The 21,022-nt window shown below is 30.2% G+C and overlaps 1 protein-coding gene across 1 annotated transcript; it reads left to right on the plus strand.

Annotated features, from left to right (window-relative positions):
- Window positions 1-3,517: 3,517 nt before the first annotated feature.
- Mlc1 (Myosin light chain alkali) lies at window positions 3,518-14,082 on the plus strand. Its single transcript, XM_085945056.1, has 7 exons — window positions 3,518-3,581; window positions 3,992-4,019; window positions 7,516-7,673; window positions 8,519-8,669; window positions 10,137-10,223; window positions 11,451-11,514; window positions 13,511-14,082. The coding sequence occupies exons 1-6, from the start codon at window positions 3,579-3,581 to the stop codon at window positions 11,474-11,476; spliced, it is 453 nt and encodes a 150-aa protein (XP_085801182.1). The 5' UTR covers window positions 3,518-3,578; the 3' UTR covers window positions 11,477-11,514; window positions 13,511-14,082.
- The last annotated feature ends 6,940 nt before the right edge of the window (window positions 14,083-21,022 follow it).

Here is a 21,022-nt window from a genome sequence, read left to right on the forward strand (position 1 = left end):
AACTGGTCGACCTGCCACGCCGGGTCTCCGACTAGACCCCTGTCAATGCACCCCGTATACGAGTATTTTCTCTATTTATTGTATCAGAGTTGACGAAATATAAGGATTGTGTCATATTATACCACTCCACTTCAACTATTAATTCAATATGATAGACGTATATTTTAATAAGTCCATTGTCATCGCATTAACCCATTTGTATCAAGTTTATGGACATGCAGCAAGCAGATGCAAAATAATTACAAGATAAAAAGAACTTTTTATATACCTCGTTTTTAAATTTTCTGTTGAATCATATAAACTTGACAATTCTATGTATTAATAAAAACTTTTTATTGTACTTGATAGAAATACTGAATAAATATTACAGAATACAGAAATGTCATTTTGACATTCATATTGATTTCCATAGTAACGCACGTATATATTAATAATTTAGTTGCTAGGACCCACTTAGCAACCAATAATAGTGAGTAGTAAATATTACTTTTGATTTTTTTCCGAAACATACAAAACAGAATTAACTGAAAATGAATTCAATTCTGCTTAAAGATGGCTAAAAGTAATAAAAGAATGCATTGTCGCCGTGTTCTGATATATTCTAAAAGTTTCAAATGTCTAGCTAGTCGGGAAGTTAGTTAAAAATCTTGGACAAACAAGAAAAAGTTTGTAATGCACAAGAAAAAATCTGTATCGAACAAACAAGAATACGAGCTAATAAAAACGTGGTAAAATGCTAGCAGTTATTTTATATTATAGAGTAGCTAAATGTGAAATTAACTTTATTAAGCAACTGCATGTTATTTGAAAATTTTTCGTGTTATCAATCGAAATGACATATTTATATGAACGATGGGTCGTTTCAAATATTTGAAGAATCTTCAATGAGTCACAAAGTAATAATTAGATAGGCATGTGTTTTGAAATAAATTATTGTCTCTCTTGATCTAATGCCGTAGCTTTCTGTGAAAATTGCGAAAATAGTATTTTTTTGTTTGTATTTATGTCGACGTTGAGACAGTTTTAAATAATTCTCTATGTACCTATGTATTTATCTAAGGTATGAGCTAGCTATCAAAATATGGATAGGTATGTACAGTGAACTGTTGACTACTGGTTGAATTTTGAGCTATCATCGTTACCTATATAATAAATTTAATATCACTTGCGAATACTGAAGGTTTTGGATATCGTACCAATAAAATTACAAGTTTTAATGGCGATTTAATAATTGAATATTTCAAGCTCAATGAGAATATTTTGATTTTAAATTATTTCACTGAAAGTAATATATCTACTGACATAATGAGGTGAAACTTATGGATACGTGATATATAATTCAACCATTATTTTTAAAATTTAAGTATGTAGTACATTGTTGTAGGACTGTAGGTACTAAAATTAACAATACCCATTTACAGTCTCCTGACGTATTCATTAAAATTAAATATAATATAATAAGCATACCACATTAATACAGACCAAGAATTTCTTCAATAGAACATTGACTTAAAAGTTTATTCAAATACAGAATAATACATAGGTATTTCACTACCAATCAGCTACATTAGCTGATCCAACACGACAAGTAGCTCTAAGCAGACATTTTTTTAGATATGATTGTAAATGATTTTTTTTTTTTTTTTTTTTTTTTTTTCGACCATGTCCGATCCTGATAGGATCATATGGGCCTCCACAGAGTGGAGGTTTGTATTGACAGATTTTTGTTTTTTACGAGAAATGGATGTCAGCCACTTGCTCAACCTATTAGGTCCATACCCTGACACACACAAATTGAAAAACAATTTTTGTACTTGCCAGACCCAGGATTCGAACCTGGGACCCACGGCTTTGTAGTCCAACGCTTATGCCGCGCGGCCACCGTGGGGGTAAATGATTAGTATCATATTATTACAAAATATTATACATAAGGCCTATATTCTCTTCAGATCTCAAATGGATATAAAATCAACCATGAAGTCATTGGACGCTAAAGACGCACATAGCGCGTAACGATCAGGCTGCCATTCGATATAATTAGCATGCTATTTAAATGTGGTAATTAAAAAGTAATTATCTAGTCAGCACTCAATGTGAAACCTACATTTTACCACGTTTTTCTTAGATCGTATTCTTATTTGTCCGGTGGTTGTTTATCCAGTACAAATATTGCAATAGATTTTTAACTGACTTCCCGACTAGCTAGACATTTGAAACTTTTAGAATATATCAGAACACGATGCCAATGCATTCTTTTAATACTTTTAGCCATCTTTAAGTAGAATTGAATTCATTTTCAGTTAATTCTGTTTTGTATGAAAAGTTATTTCGGAAGAAATCCGTAATCCAATCCACTATTATTGGTTGCTAGGGGTCTGGGGTCCTAGCAACTAAATTAATAATATATACGTGCGTTACTATGGAAATCGATATGAATGTCAAAATGATATTTCAGTATTATTTCTATCAAGTACAATTTTTTTTGATCGTTTAAGCTAGTCAAGTTAAGTTTATATGATTCAACAGAAAATTTTAAAACGTTGTATATAAAAAGTTCTTTTTATCTTGTAATTATTTATACTTATTTAGAACAATAAATTGGAAAATCATAATTACAATAAATAAAAATAATATCAAATATCAGCCTTTATAATCAACCATTATTTTTCATAAATAATATATTAAGTATCTTAAAACATTCAAACGAAAGAAAACAAAATGATTTGCAAAATTTACACAAATTTATTTAGTACCTATCTTTTATTTATCACAACATATTTTCGTTTTATGAAGCAATTTGTCATTACGAAATACAACCAGTCGATTGCATTACGACAACTTTGAGCTTTTTAGAGCTTTTTAGTGCTTATGAGCTTTTTAGTTGTTTTGTAGACTGATAGTAATTTATCACAAATTGATGAATAATATTAATTGATTGTGGATTTGCAGTTAAATATAAAATGTCTAGTCATTAGTGTTTATAAGGATTCGAATTCTTTCGTATACGTAAGTATTTTATAATTGTGTAGTTATTGTGTTTCAGATGTGATGTATTATTATGTTATAGAAGCTTATGATGACAAACCGACGATAGAGTGGTTCAGAAGATGCAAGACTCTATCATAGATTCAACGATAGGTAAAGCTTGATTGTTTACGTTTTTTACAATATATGGTGACACAGCAAACTGTCAGATTGGTTAAAGTCCTAATAAACCCGGTCATTTTTGCGGGGTTAAGACTTCTCGCAGGATTAGATTGAAATAGCTTAACATAAAAGTAGTGTTGCTTTTGAAACAATCGCACATTCGCGCCGACACGATCGGCCCTCAAAAAACCAAGACTAATATATTTGCATCTCTTATTGAAGTATTGCGAGCAGGGAGGGTTAGAGGGAGAGGAGATGGTAGAAGAGGCGTCTCAAAATAGAAGTGAGGCAGATTCCTGGGCCAAATCTCAAATATCCAATACCCGAGCGCCATCTAAGTCTGATAAAACCGACCGACGGAAAGAGTCTGGGCCCCACTTGTAGTCTGTGTTTCTTCGAGTGAACTAGAAGAGGGATACCGCCCGTAAGCCATGGTGAGTTTGCGAAATACTCACCGACTTCGATCCTTTTCACCATGGCACCCAAAGCAAAGAGTGCCGTGACAAATTGGAGCGATCAAGTTAAATCAGAGTGTTGTCCGGCCCTGGAGCCGACCTATGTGACCGCGTTCAGGTTCTGGAAGAGAATGCTAAAGAGAGGCCTTATTGTAATTCGACCCTGTTCAAGTTTTTTTCTTTTTTGACAAAATTTTAAAACATAATGATGTGTGAACAAAATTTAAACTGTGCTTCCTTGTGTCGATTCCCGTCGACAGTTTTCCATGCTTACGGTGATTATAAAACGAGCTTCTTGACGCCCGACTGTGACAATACTATGAAATGAAGGAGACCCTTGTGTCTACTTTCTTTGACCAATCTAATGGATGGTTTTTTTGTAATTTCAGGCCGATCTTAGCGCAAAGGACGTTGAAAGTAAGTAATTTTTGATTCATTTATGTTATTATTAATTGTGTGGTTGACGTTAATTGAAACAATTGTAAGATTAAAAAAAAACATAATTCTTTAATTGATTACGATCTAAACAATATTACTTAATTGCAATTAACTAGTTGAATTGAATATTGGAAATGTATTAATTAAAACAATATTTAATTTTTTTACAAAGGTTAGTTATTATTAAATGATAGAATTTTATATTAATTTCAATTGATATTCGTAGTAAACTTTAAAAGCTTTCCTTGTTTTAAATCTTTAAAAAGCTATGATTATATTACACGCATTGTCGAAAAACAGCGTGCTTTTAAAGTTATATTATTTTTATAAATACTCAGCAAAAGTCAACTTCTTCTAACAATTAGATAAATATTTTCTTTAGAATTATGATTAACCACTGAATTAAAGAATTTATTGATTTTATTTCATTGTTTGACCTTTGACATAAATTCGATCGATAACACATGGATTATTTTTTTATTTAAATATATAATTGATTGACAATAAATAAGATTCATCAATAGTAGTGAATTCAAATTATATAATTCAATTGAATTTTTATTGAGTAGAATAATATAATGAACTCAATGACAGTATATAAAAGTTTGACGCATAAGCTTTGCTATAAAATTATAAATAATATAAAATAAAAAAACGGATTATTCAATTGAATACAAAAAGCTTTCAAACCCAATATCTAAAAAAAATGGTTTAAAGTCTTGAAATAGTGTATAATTTGAAGTTTATAATGATATCAAAATAAACTTGTAAAGCATGGGTGTAAACATTATTATCCTAAATTCAATATACATACTTATTTACTTAACCTTTTGTTATAAAATATAATTTTCTTTTAATTTTACTTTGAAAGAAAATTGATTGACATTTGAAGTTATTGAGTGAACGGATGACTTCTTGTAGGTACTTAAACTGTTTTCAAAGCACGTGACTTAAAGTTAGATTCGATTACATTAATTTATGAATGACTTATGTATCTGTTGTATGTATTGCTATATTGTTTTTGCACATAATTTTGAAATAATATTTGATCAAAATAAAATGATAATTTTGGAAATTTCGTGCCGCGTGAATACACGTGAGGTATGTCCAATTGCAAGTCGAAAAAAAAACATGCATCTTATTTGGGGGGCGTATTATTAAAACAATCGAGTCACAGCCACCTGGTCTCGCGAAACGGGGCGGTGAGGGGGGAGTTAGGAACAGGAGATGAGGCCAGGCTAAGATTAGACCACGGTCTTATAAGGAGTGATGACGATGCGGACGTCTCACGGAGGGACGTCGGGACGCCAGCGGGGACGCCTAAATATAGCGCCGCACAGCGCTCGCTTTTCGATTTTTCCGCGCACCAATTTTTACCGGATACGATACGTCGGCGATTTTTGGTTTGAATAAATGTCAACCACTTCGCGTAGGTTGAAATAAATCGAATGCCATCCATAGCCACGTAGGTTAATTTTCACCTGGCGGCAAATTCAATGCCTGGCGATGTAGTTTTTTTATGTTTTTTATAAATGCGTGTTTACATTGACCATGAAATAAATAAGCATCACGTCTTAAAACTGTGATTAGTAGACACATAAATTAAATAAAAAATATCGATTTCATAATTAAATAATACGTCAACAATAAAAAATATATAAACCTATTAGTCTATATTGAATCAACTTAGGTAATAAATAAACTATTTGACAATAACTGAATAAACATGACTTTCAATATAGTTAAAGTATATAGTAAAACTTTAAATTGATAGATCATCAATAAGTAGATATATTATATTTGTTTGGTATACAAAGTAAATATAATAATAAAGCATTGTAGTAAACGCAATACCAATAATAATTTAAGCATTATGCATCAATAATCAATATAAACAGTAGTTAAATGAATATTATTATCAAATTAAACCATTTTTATCGAGATTTTGTAATGGAGCATTTTTTATTGAATATACATAATTTGGAAAATCTCAGCGGCTTAAGTGTCAACACCCACGATGTCTGAGCGGCTTAAGCGTCGGCATATAACTTCGTGGGTACCAGGTTCGAATCCTGGGTCAAGAAAATACACATATTGTTTTTCAATTTGTGTTTGAGTCAGAGTATGGACCTAATAGGTTGGGCAAGTGGCTAACATCCATTTCTCGTAAAAACAATTTTTTTTAAAACAAACCTCCACTCCGTGGAGTCCCATATGATCTTATTAGGATCGGACATGGCCAATCATCATAAAGTACCATAATTTTTCTGTTTATGTATGAATCTATTGTCTTAAAATTATTGGAATGGTTATTATGAATAATTAATTGTCAAACATAGCTATCTCTATTTAAATAGTACGTATATAATATTTTGATATATTTAATTCAGCATATGGAAGAGTAGCCAAATAGATATGCGCGATAGATAGAATAATGCAAATAAATAGTTTGTATTATTATACGTAATAAAAAACACGTAGTTCAGCATTTTAAGAATGTCTTTGATAATAATAATATGGTATCTCAACTATCATTAAAACGTTATTTTGTTATTGGAAAAGCGCCAAGTGGTGACTATGTAACGGTACTATATCTTGATCTCTGTTGGAAGGTAGGTATATGACATATGTATAAATCGATCGGCAACCCAATACGTTTCACATTTACCTATTCTTATATTATGTATGTAGTTCAGTTGAGATCAACTGGCGAATGTCCAGCGTTTTAAATAAATGAATTCCGGTATTTCACAATGTTATTGTCAGAATAGGTACTATGATCTCGTATCTGCACTTGAGCGTTGAAATCTTGATTGACGTAAATATGACATATAGCGAGGATACATACCTAGTATTTTATTACTAATAATAGAAACATCGCATAGGTATCGACTAGTCGTAGAACCTACACTTCTATTCATTATTCCTACATAGGAGTTTTCGAAAGTTTAGGTATATTTATTTGACACTACGTATAGTTATCAATTCTTTGTAATTCTAATTAATACAATTATTTCACTATTGAAGTTACTTAATAACATTAAAACGTTATTGACAAGTTAAATTGATTAGAATTAACGTATATGTATAGATTTGAAAAATCTTTCTAGCGTTAAAAATTTCTAAAATAATACGCTATGAAAACAATCTTTTTCAGAATAACAATACCTACATTCATATTGTATATTAAAACAATGATTGGATTTGCAAAATGATAAGCAATTGTTTATTGCATTGATGATTTTCTTAAATTTTATTTTTCAGTTGTCATTGAAATAATTGTCGTTTTGCATACATAAACCAGATTTATGGTAGCGAAATTTCTTATTTTTTCAATGGGCTAATTATATCCCCCAAAGAATGGAAGATAGACATTATAAAACTATCGTTTAATTAAACTTAAATATATAATGTATAATTTTGTAAATACATAAAATAAACCCTTTATTGATGAATCCCGTTTTCTTTTTGACAGAGGCGAACTTCGCTTTCTCCATCTACGATTTCGAAGGAGTAGGTCAAATCGATGCCTTCAATCTCGGTGATGTGCTTCGCGCGCTGAACACCAACCCCACCCTCGCAACCATCGAGAAGCTTGGAGGCACCAAGAAGAAGGGAGAGAAGAAGATGAAGGTACACTATTATTACTTATATCAACAAAGTTCCTGTAAAACATTCCAAAATCCAATACAGTCCTGAATTAACTAAATTACGATAGATTACGCCTGGAAAGTTTTCTCAATTGTATAGTCAATAAATTTTAAAAGATACCTTGACCCAATATTGAGTAGTTTAGATTCATTAGTTTCTGTAGGACTAAAACTTATCCATCGAAGCAAGCATTTTTGGTTAATAATAATATTTGGTTAATAATATAAATTAACTATTGGTATATAAAAAAATCGGTGTGTGTGTACTTATGTACGCGCGTTATAAGTTATACTTCTTTGGCGTAACAAAACAAAAACAAAACTTGTGATAAACTAGATTCTTTGACTAGCTCTTAATTATCTTGTTAAATTACACACTCAAGAAAAAGGGCCGCTTAGTGGAGCGCCGTTGGTTTATTTCTATACACTTTAACTTATATACTTAATTATTTCTCGTTGTTTTTATTTTTAAAGTAACAACTGTCACTCTGACAAAACAATTCTACTATCAAACTTGCGTTTGTATACAGCTGATTGATTCGCAGCTAACTTCATACCGTCGCGCACTTTCGTAACGGTGTGCGCGCGCAGCTCTCAAGTTCACTCTCTACCAAACGCCCCAAACAAAAATATAACTTCAAAAAAATAATTGTATGAAACAGCAAAAATTTTACTTTATTTAGGTTTGGATTTGTTTCAGGTAGTTTCAAATGATGTACCTACATACTAACATACACTCTACTAAATGCTAAATTTTCTTCATGTATTTTTAAATAATAATAATTATGAAAATACCGTGAATAATATGTATTTTTTAATGTTGTGCAGGTTGATGAATTCCTCCCCATCTTCAGCCAGATCAAGAAGGACAAGGACCAGGGATGCTACGAGGACTTCCTCGAGTGCTTGAAACTCTACGACAAGGCTGAGAACGGTCAAATGCTTGCCGCTGAGCTCACCCACACCCTCCTTTCCCTCGGTAAGCTATTATACCTCATTACTTATTTGTAAAAGTGATAAAATAATTTGGGTAATAGGTATTATCTTACGTATCGTATAACAAAGAAAATTTAAAAAATACATGTTATTATTATTATACAGTTTTTAACTGTCAGTTCTTGGTAGAAATTCATTGTATTAATTAAAATAAAACAATAGTGTCCAGTTGACAATGTCTCTTCAAAGCAAGTGAAGCCGGTCCTGATTATTATTAAACAAGTGAAATTTGTACTACATATCGTCGTTAATTTTCTACAAACACGTATCTCAATTTTAGTCAGTTTTGAGTTGTTTGATGTAATGAACTCAGAATTTTAATACGAACATATTCCAGTAACACGTATCTCAAAACATACTTTACAACATAATATATTTAAGCAATAACAAAAACTCTATCACAATAAAAGACTTTTATAAATATTACAAACTCGTATCTTGAGTTACGTGTTTGTAAGTATACAGAATACTGAACTCCGACAGATGATTGTACTGAAGCTCTTTCTCGTAAGTCAAGATACGTTTTTGCTGTAGTAATATTCACAGTAAAGTTGCAACGCATTCTCGTATCTCCGACAATATGACTGATCGATCGAAAGTATAGTGCGATAAATTGAAGAAACATTACATTTTTTTCATGAAAATAGGTGTTACTCTAAATGGATATTTCATAGAAGAAAATTTATTTCTTAATTAAAAACTGAGAGAATAAAGTTGTTATTTGCCTCTCCTGAAAAGTTGTGTTTTTTGAGATACGTGTTTGTAGAAAATTACAGACGATATTTGATTAATCCTCAATTTCTTTAAATTTTCAATTACTTTTTTCAGTTAACGACGCATATTATTATTAGGTTCACATTTTGGTAAATTATTATATATATGGGAGTATATAAGAAACAACTTTACTGTTTGTACCTGGCATACGATCGGGTTTGAGATGAATTCACTTAATTCTGGAGTAGTTAGTTTCTGGTGACATAATAGACGCCTAGATAATTTATAAAATGATTCGATAACTCGGTATTCACTACTTACATAATATAAAAACTTATATTTTACGATATGTGTTTTTTGCTGACGTACCTAGATATGTCAAGTTTCAGTAGGTGTCTAAATTTATGTAATTTTTACCAAGTGATATGACATTATGATAATAACCAATATAGGTATAAAGCATAATGAATTACTACCAAGTAAACACTGAATACCTGAGATTAATATTAATTAGTACTTTAGGAAAGTTAGGTCTTCAATAATTGTTTACATGAAATTTTGAAATTGAGATTTGTACTTTTGAATTTTCATCAAGCATTCTTCTTACCTACACATTATTAATTTAGTAATAAAGTTATAAGTTTTAAGAATATATTCATTTGGATTTAGTTGGTTTATATGTCAAATGTTACTGATTATCTTGAATTCTAAATTAATGCATTAAATAATATTTCAGGTGAGAGGCTTGAAGACGCACAGGTCGATGAAGTTATCAAGGACTGCATGGACGCTGAAGATGATGATGGTATGATCCCTTATGCACGTAAGTACCGCCTTCAAAATTTTAAGTTACCTTTCAGCATATTGCTACCCTCTGATAATAAATACTATGTATGCACAATAATGTAAAGTCTCCATTCAATTATTATGTCAACGACAACATCCCATAAATAGTAATAAATATTTTAACCAATTGTATGAATACATAATATTATAGAATCTAGGTTATTTTGCACATAGATAATATGTATTAATTATAGAATGATTTAAAACAGCACAATTTGAGACATGATAAAGCTAATGTTTTTAGTTACATAAGAGTAATGATTTAATGTTATCAATTGCATGATTTGTTTAAATAGTAAAGTTATGTGTAGCATAATATCATTAGATATAAGAATTTCTGATAATTCTTGATTATATAATAGTAGATTTACTTTAAAGATAAGCATATTCCTTAGATATTATTTCCTAGCCCTTGTAGTTTTTATCCTTTGTGGTCTCTTACTGTTGGATATAACTAAATAAGTAGAAAACTTACTTTTAATAATTAATATTTATTTCATAATTCGAAATTTGTGACAGCAAACTCTGGTTAATTTAACTATGGGGTATTTAAAAAGTATATAACATTTTTATTAAGTCATATAGTTATTTAATACCTATATATTAATATTAAATGCATATATAGGTATTCAATTTTATTTAAAAGAAACATTGCAAGTTACAGTTTCAATATTTATAGACTTTATATAAATACATCGTTGTTTAGTGTTTATTTGATATAATTCCAATTTAAAAAATGTAGGTAAATATTTTCGATTAATTTTGACAAATTTTATTTTTATATCGATAGAAATTTCAGTAATATGATGGTGTAAAAACCGAACCAGCCAACGGTTAATTCGTAGAATCTTTAACTTTTTTGTCAACTTGATAACCTAATTTTATATATTTTTTAAATTGACATCAATGTGTATCATAATTATTGTCTTTAACTTTAGTATCTTTGTAGCATTTGTAGACATAGCCATATATTTTAATTCGATCTTAAAACTAGATTAACTAAAAGCTATAAATACCACTTAAAATAAATTAGAGATGTTAATTTTAATGGAAAATATCCAACAGTAAGTTTTCATTGTACGTATTGTTCCAAGTAGTAGAGTGTCCCCTGTCACTTGATGTGTGAATATGCACTGTCCTGTAAATGTCCTGTAGATTTACACATCGCATTGACCGCACGTTGTGGCCCCTCTTATTTTTTCAGCTTTCCTCAAGAAAGTCATGGCATAAGATGTCAACTCCACATCACTCCTCTAGTCATTAAGATCGTAAGTACTCGTCATCACGCTCCAAGGATTTCGCTGGACTATCTTTTAACATCGGCTATTTGTTGTTGTCTGCTACAATTGTTTTCTTTCTATTCTTTTTCTTTTATAATTATTTTTCTCTCTACAGGTTCTTCAAGAGTTTTCTCATTTACTATTGCTGGCTGCACTTCAATAAATATGCTTTATAAAACTGCTTTCTATTGTTTCATGTTATTGTCGATATTGGCCAAATATTCGAATTTTTCATTATACACATTGTTGATTGTAGAGTAATAAAAAAATCAGGGTTCAGAGATCTTTGCTTATCGGATTCATATAGACGATTAAGATCTCAAAATAAGTAAAAACAAGGTTAAAATAAATTCTAAATGTTAAACTACGATCATAATTATTATTATTAATATATAATATATGATAATAATAAATATTTACATTAATTTCTCAATGCATTAGTTTTAACTAAATATTTTAAATGTTTGTGGCATTTATATTTAAATCTATTTATTTTCATTCATTGAAAATAAAACATAAAGCAATGGTTAATATCACCCTCGCTTTCTAATCAGTGGTTCGCGGTTTCCAATCCCGTAACTAGTTGTTTTCTAATGTATGTGTTTAACGAGAATTAAACTTATATAATCAATAAAGATACCTAAATGCTTTAAGACTCCATATTATGCTATATACTAAGTTGTAAATAGCAATTTATCTAACACCTCTCTTATAATTTTGCTATAATACCGAGTTTTTGGTTGAATAACCATGATGAAACAATATTATATTCTGACCAATATCGACTGTAATTACTCCATATTTTTTTTTATAGATAATAGACTACTTCCAATTTTCTATATTTATTATGAATTTAATATTTTATAATTATATCGTAAAGTTAAATTATCGCCATAAAGATATTTTTTATAAACTCGGTGATGTTTTGGCATAACTGCAAAATGTTGAATTTACAGGAGAGCAATTTTAAGATTTGAATTGCCCACATATATCTCGGTTCATTTTTTTTAAATCTAACATTGAGAAAACATTTTAAAATAAATAACTGAAGAAGAATATGACAATAATTAGATTGTCAATTATTTCACTAATTATGAAAATTTGGACACTTATCAGTGATCAAACTATGGTATTAAGGTATTTGGTCATGTTTTGACCAAACTAACCGCTGTATTTGTTCACAATTATTATCATCATATTACCATAGCATTTTGACCATTTCAAAATGAAATATAGATATCAGGTTATTACCAAATGGAAGATAATACTTTAGTGACCCAATTTTTACACTTGACTTAAAATCACCAAAAAAGCAATTATCAGGTTATGCCCAAACAAAACCAAATTTTAATTTCGATTTCATTGTGTTGCACGATTACTAAACAGATACAAACCAATCTGAAACTTCTCTTCAAAATTAAAATCTACAGAATCAATACTTTTCGAAAACTATTTTATTCTTCTTTCATTACATTTTTTAAAAAGTTTCTACATAAAAATATTGTCATACCACTTATTTTTTCTATTCTAACAATATTTTTTCAATGTCGTATTTTCAGTGTTTTATTAACAAATTACATGGTAAAGTTACCTTAACAAAAATCTCAAATAATTATTCTTATTTATTATTTAATAATATATTAAAGAATTAGACAAAATAAAAGATGGTTATTCTTTACATAATATGTCGAAAATAAAAATATTTATCTATAACTCATAAACTTAAGTACGCCAAATAAGCCAAAGTCTAGCTAGAGTCTACTAACTATTGCAGTGGATTCCAAAATAATATTATATTGATTGAATATTAAATTTTCTTTGAATTTTACACAAATTTAATTACTTATCACCTCACCTGTGACTGCTGTGAGTTGGGTTCACAGTACATAGTAATGGCGTATCTATGAAAAGTCTCCATTAATCATGCCCACTAATATTATAATATTGTTTTATTTGGTTTTAATATTGGTGTTTTATGGTACAGCTTTCCTCCGGAAGATGTGTGACGGTTGGGGGACAAAGCCAGAAGGCGAGGGCGAAGAGCAGCCAGCGGAGGCCTAATGCTCCACCCAATCATGAAAAGTCTTCGCTGGACCGACTGCATCATGTCCAGCTGATCAACAGTCGCCATCTTGTTGATGCCTCCATTGCCGCCACTGCCATCTAGTGCAGCCAGACTCAACCATTTATACATTTTTATAACAACTCGACGGGGCCCCAGTGTTCTCTTTTCAAAAGGAAAATCAAATGAAAAATTGACAGCAGAGAACCGAACCATATCATCATTTCAGTTAAATAATAATAATAAACTCTCATGTATTGCAATACAATCATTGGAACATCTTTGTGTACATAATAATAGTTATGTAAATTTTATTCTGTATGACATTTTTGTTATTAATTTGTAATGTAATTTATTGTATTATATATATATCATCATTGCCCCAATGCCACTCGGGGTGCTTTTAATTTTTTTTGTTATTTATTTATTTATCGTTTATTTGAATAATGCCAACAAAAAATAAAACATATTATTTTATAAATAAATCTTTCCAATCTGATGTTTTAATAATATTATATTTTGTGCGATGGATAAATGGTTAAGAAATCATTCCTGTTTTTTGAAAGTTCTTTGATTTATTATAAGTAAATAGTATGGACTGAAGGTGACTGATACTTAATGTTTAAATAAATTATTTAACAAAAAGGCATTTTGAACAATTTCACATTATTTTAAAATTAAGCTAACACCTGTGCTAATTGAATAAAGCTGTGGCATTGTGCAAAATATCTCTCTGTTTTATAATATTTTGGTATTAGTTGCTTTTAATTTTTATATCAGAAAAAATTATTCCTTAAATCTTTATACATAAGCACAATATCCCCATATTATTAAATATTATACCAAACTAACACTGCACAAATATACACACACCCTATCAGCAAAACGCACAAAAATAAATTGATCAATAACTTCGATTAGTGAAGATCGGAAAGGTAAGTAGTTAAGTACATCACTATTTATTATGTAGGTATTGATAGAAAAAAGGGTTATTAATTAGTATTATAAAACATGCGCCCGTAACTGAGTAATGGTAGAAAACTCATCTTCAAAGGTCACCAATCGTAGGTTCGAATCCTGCGGCTGACTTTGTGTTTGATGCAGAGCCCAATGGGTTATTAAGCAAATGAGTGAAAATGCGTTTAGTTTTTTTTAGTGAAGTAGATGAACTCAGCCGTTTATCAGAAAGTATGAAAATTGTTTCACAATCTAAATGTTAAAAAAATACTCTAAAACATACAACAATCAATGATTTGTTAAATTGTTGTAAGTATTTATATAACTGAATGATGGCGTATCGCATGGTAAATATATTCGCTAGGAGGGCTCTAAGCCTGCCAGTGCCATGGTTCTATACGTGCTACCTAAAACCGTACTAGTAACAAACATTGGTTATAAAAAATGAATAGATACTCTCCAACAAGAAGATTTAGGTAAAAGCTTGTTAGTGCACAGTTTTAACACGTAGCCAAGAAAATGTTGTTCGACTATAAACTCCACCTCGCTGCGAATATGGTAGTTCACCTTTTCCATATAGATAAGTATTAAAGTAGGTATTTAGTTACCTAGTGAGTAGGTACTGGGTAAAGGATAAAAAATCACCAGTCCAGCTAATATAACTAGTCGGAAAACTACAGTAGTTGATATTCATATAAATAGGCAGGACTTTAAAAAACAAACAAAAGTGCCGGAACTCACTAATTGCTAAACTTCTTACCTACTAAAGAAAATTATATTCAAATATCATTTAAAGCTACTTTTCCTATGTCACGAAGCGCATAAAAAAAATAAATAAACAAATATAAATAAAAAATTAAAGTTGTAAAAAACAAAATTGTAAAAACATCATATATTTGAATAAAAGTATATAGTGATTTCCATGGCCCCCATATCCTGAAGCAGGCCCCTAGTCCAGGATCTTTGGTGGGCTCCCTACCTATCACTAATGTTAAAGACAGTGTGACGCTATATAGTAGCGTTTTACAAATGGTGTTCGAGGTATTCAGTGTATCAACAAACATTAACCAAAACATGCAATTACACAACCACATATTTTAAAATGTTAATACGTCTAAAAAAATTAGCGCTGCAGGCGATTTTTTTTACAATTAGAGCAAATTTGTGATGTGTCTCGATTCATTTTCTTAGTGTTAGAGTCCATGGCCGAATGTCTTCCACTGAGTAACCACCAATCAACGTATTTTGAAGGATCGAAAAGTATCATGGGTGTTCGACGAGTTTGATGAATAAAAGTGCCGAAACTGTTTTGGTCTTCAACGAATCTCTTATTGGGGTAATAATTAGATTCATTTTTGAAAATTCGCGTTCAAGTTCACTTGAAGAAGTGATAATAGAATTCAATGCATTTATATTAAACGCGATAGATTTTCATGATATGTCTTTTCATATGAGATGATTCATGAAAGTTAACTTGTATTGTGTAAGCCCGAACATTGTTTTGTCTAACTGTTTTTAAAACATTAAAAATACCGTGAAAAGGGTACCGGAACGCCGTTCCACCGCGTTACATGTCAAAAAAAGCCCTGTATAATAGGGTAAAAAGATAAACTACGTACAACCATTTCAGCTCCAAGATGCACAGTTGTTATCATAGAACAGATAATAAATAGAATACAGATAGGCTATATTAAATACGCCGCATCTTGATGCAGGGTTTTGAATGTGTGAGTGTCCTACGAAAATGAAGCACGCATTATGCACGTGCAATATTGTGTATAATACACCAACATTAAATGAGCGTAAATGCATAAACCGATAGCAGTTTTCTGTATCCGACGTAAAACGTATTCTTGACACGTGTGTAAGTTTAACCCGGATTCTTCCTTACTCGAGTCGGTTACCTGCTTTCACCTTACCCGTTATGTATTTCAGTTCCCATTATTTCTAAGTTCCATGGGTATTATAATACGAGTAAAAAGATAAACAACGTACAATTATTTCAGCTCCACGATGCACGGTTGTTATCTTTAATACATATTTACGAGAATTTATTGGTCATATTTTGTCGTATGTAGGTACTGGATAAAAAATACGTTGTATTGAATAAAAATGATTAAATCCCATCGTGGCAGTCGAAATTGTGACTTTTAAAGCAGTCGTTATAGTCTTTGGTCCTCGAAGGGCGCATTTTATTTAGTAGCGGGTAATATAGGTAAATAAATATTTACATTCGACGTTAAATGCATGCATCACGAATTGAAATCTGTTTATCTGGTGATTTCATAAATCGTAGTCTTTTGGTATGTGTTTGATGCAGAGAATGACTAGAAGAAATAGTTAAGAACCATCGCATAATAAACTTATAATACTTAATTAAAACACGTCTTAGGACCTACAGTATGATAACAAAAACTTTTTTTTAACGGTCCACGTGCGCCACGTAGGTCAAAATGGAGCTTTTATGGTATTTTCAGAGCATAAAACTGGACATTCCTTAAACGTTGTAGATAATCTATTTATATAATTTTGAAGCCTAATTATATTTATTTTCAACATTTGATAACATCATAAAGTATTTTTATTACATAAAATAGTATTCTTTTAAACCTCTCGGTCTAATGTTTTAGAATATAGTAATATTTCAGTACATCCATGTGCAGTGGTATTAAGATTTTTTAGATTTATGAATTTTTAAACCCATTTATAAAACCATTAGTAAAATTAATGTTAACATTATATAGTGAAATATTTAAGATAAAAAATTATATTTATAATCTCTGTGATCCAAAATTTTACAAGAATTAGGCATTTTATTATTCAAAAAATGGGCACGATTGACACATTTGCAGATAATTCTAAGGATACTGATTATAAGCTATGTCTTTGACCATTCAAATGTGATAAGACATCCTACGAATAATGATTGTTTTATAATAATAATTATTGACCTAAGAATAAGGTAGTATTTTTTTGAAATACGCCATTTCTATTGGCATTTCCCAGTGGTTAAGCTACAACATACGGCCGTAGCCACAAATTGACAAACGATAACTGAAGTAGAGAGTAATATCATGTTAACGCGCGTGTTTGAACATGTACTGAACCGGAAAAAATAGTTTTTCTGTGTGATCATGACCATGTCCGATCCTAATAAGATCATATGGGCCTCCACAGAGATAGAATTGAAAAACAATATGTGTATTCGCCAGACCCAGGATTCGAACCTGGGATCCACGACGCTATAGGCCGAATATTAGAGAAGGTTTTTCTTCAATATCTTTTGAATTTTTGCATTTATTTAAAACAAAATAATTATTAGGTAGATCTGATTAAGGCGAATACTCCACCGACCAGAGGCACCTACCGAAAAAAAACGAAGCTTGCAATTTGAAAAATTCCTTCTTATTTATATCAAATCTAATTTTGATCACAGTATTGAAGCTTGGTTTGATATAAATAGAGAGGATTTCATGTTTTGTAGAAAATCAAATCAAATATCAAAAATCTTTTCTGTAAGTTAGAAAAAACTAAATGATCTAAATTTCTATAATAAAGATGATCACTAAATAATATGTACCTAATAATAAGATGGGATCCTTTAACGATTTTACAGTATTTCTTTCACTTTAAATAAAATTAGATATCGACGCATTCTGCAAAAAATGTCGCAAATTGCAAGCTTCATATTTTCCGCCAGGTGCCTCTGGCAGGTGGATTCGCCTTAATAACTAAATTTCTGTATGCTTTACTAAAACGATTATAATATCTCAGATTTGCTATAAAATACTGATTCAGCATCAGCTTCTATTAGTGGCGAAGGGTGAAGGTAGGCTGTAAAGATTCGACAAAAATAAAACACGCCTTTTCTGTCATATTTTGAACAAATGAAGAATACAAATTAGAGATGATTATTAAAATTCGATTAAGTCCTGATTTGCCTAAACCAAACGATAATAGATAAAAAATATTATTCTATCTGTAAAATATATTATGTTATGTATTATTGAAATGCATAATTTTAGATATTTTATAGATAAAAGAATATTTTTTAACTAATATCGTCTGTAATTTTCTACAAAAACGTATCTCAAAAATCACAACTTTTCAGGAGAGGCAAATAACAACTTTATTCTCTCAGTTTTTAATTTAGAAATAAAATTTCTTCTATGAAATATCTATTTAGTATAGTTACACATATTTTTATAAAAAAAATGTTATGTTTCTTCAATTTATCGCACTATACTTTCGACCGATAAGTAATATTGTCGGAGATACGAGAATCCGTTGCAACTTTACTGTGAATATTACCGCATCAAATACGTATCTTGACTTACGAGAAAGAGCTTCAGTACAATTATCTGTCGGAGCTCAGTATTCTGTATACTTACAAACACGTAACTCAAGATACGAGTTTCTAATATTTATAAAAGTCTTTAATTGTGATATGGGTTTTTGTTAATGCTTAAATCTATTATGTTGTAAAGTATGTTTTGAGATACGTATTAGTGGATTATGTGCGTATTCAAATTCTGAATTCATTACATCAAACAACTCAAAACTGACAAAAATAATTTTTAATAATAATTAATTAATAAAATAATAATTATCTCAATTATTGAGATACGTGTTTGTAGAAAATTACCGATGATATTCAATAAGGTTTGTTTGAGGCAGAGTTTAATTGAATTTTAAAAACTAATCAATAACTATCTGCAATTTGTATACTTAGTTCAATGAAAAGAAAATAATATGACTGACATACCTAGTTTTATTGTGCACTATTTATGTAGGATCTCCAAAACTAACCTCCACCCTTCGTCACTGGCTTCTATATGTAGGTTTTCAATATCTTAGAGTGTGTTACGAAATATAGATATCTAATACTTAAATACTAATGATAATGATAAACAGCAACTTCCGGTTGTTTTATTTTCCGGGACAGAGACATCTGTGTTAGAAAATACGACTTATTTTATCGCGCCAAAGTATAGTTTTCCCGCGCGAGCTGTTATCTGGGCGCGAAAAGGTTCGCACAATTCCGCGGGCGTTCGGGAACCGTCGCCGTGGTCCGCCAATCGAACGCAGCCTCTGCTGTCACTGCGCATGTCGGGAGATTTTTGAAACGCGCGCAAAACAAATTTGTTTCCAGTTCAAAAGAACGTGTGGTCGCGAACGATACCCTATCTCGCCATAGTTATTCGAGTGTTCGTTTGCTAATATATTATATACATACGGTAAATAAGGGACGCAGTGATAAATTATTACGCAAATACTATGCTAAAATAAATAAACCTACATATTTAATTTTCAACCACCAAAGTTTTCCAAAACTATTCAGTAAATTTGTTAATAATATTTATTATGGTAATCACTAATCATATTCGGCAAAAATAGGCGTGAAAACAAATATTTTTTCGTATAAAATTGAATAAACAATAGTTTATATTTATATATTAAAAAAATCATTGGTAGGTACAACATAACAAACACAGTTGATGTCACAAAAGAATAGAGAAAAAAATATATACATATTATCAGTTTTCTTGAGTTATAACAACATAATTTATATAAATAATTGAGGAACTGAGGGTTAAAGAAATCGAAGTGCATAAGTGATCCACTTCAATGTTTTCAGGCAAGAGACAAGAGTGCAGTTTTTTTTTATATTACTGTGATAGTAACAAATGTGTTAGATATGTGAATCTTTTCTCGCACTTAAATATGTGTACGGTGAGGTGAACCCTATCTTTTTTTTACTTGTATGTCACTTGTGCACTTTGACCACCAGTACCTCAATTATTCTTCTTGAAAGTACTTTTACAGCCTTATCGTTAAAATATCCTACAAAAAATGAATGCTTGGGAAACAGTAAATTATGACAAATTAATATACTTAGAATTTACTATAGATATTTACAGCATATACCTAGACATTAATAATATTACTTAGTTAAACATTATGAGAGTACTTAACACATAAATACTTAAGCTTTCGTAAATTTAAAAATGAAAATATTGGCTTCAAACGCATAATATTTTATTATTGTGTATAATTGTTTTAGTTTTTAAATTTAACTATTTACCACCAAAACAACTGAATAGAAGTTATTATATTTATTTTTAGGTTTTAGACAAAATATAATTTTATTTTTATATATTAGAATATTGGTCTGGTAAATATAGTGTATATTTTGAATTTAATCAATGATATTAGTGAATTTTTTAATAAAACATTATGTTAGTAGTTGTTGTAGTTGTATGAATAATAAATTCACAGCGGATTATGTCATACAAACAAGTTTTTCTGCGGTAAAGGTAAAAAGTTGAAAATAATTTAAATGCAGGTGAATAAATATTATGAACTCAACATAATCCACGATGACGTACCAGAGTATTTCATAAGCGTTTCTAATTTTAAATTCACAGACTAAACATTTGCAATAAGTACCTACCTGGATAAAAATGGCCGCGAATC

Source organism: Rhyacophila brunnea, unplaced genomic scaffold, assembly GCF_057557595.1.
Source record: "Rhyacophila brunnea isolate RB1 unplaced genomic scaffold, BYU_Rbru_1.0 scaffold_18, whole genome shotgun sequence".
NCBI lineage: Eukaryota > Metazoa > Arthropoda > Insecta > Trichoptera > Rhyacophilidae > Rhyacophila > Rhyacophila brunnea.

Bases quoted from the DNA above. Each gene is read 5' to 3' on its own strand.
- Mlc1 (XM_085945056.1), top strand. The intron at 7,674-8,518 runs GTACACTATTAT...AATGTTGTGCAG, and splicing joins AGGGAGAGAAGAAGATGAAG to GTTGATGAATTCCTCCCCAT. The intron at 8,670-10,136 runs GTAAGCTATTAT...ATAATATTTCAG, and splicing joins CCACACCCTCCTTTCCCTCG to GTGAGAGGCTTGAAGACGCA.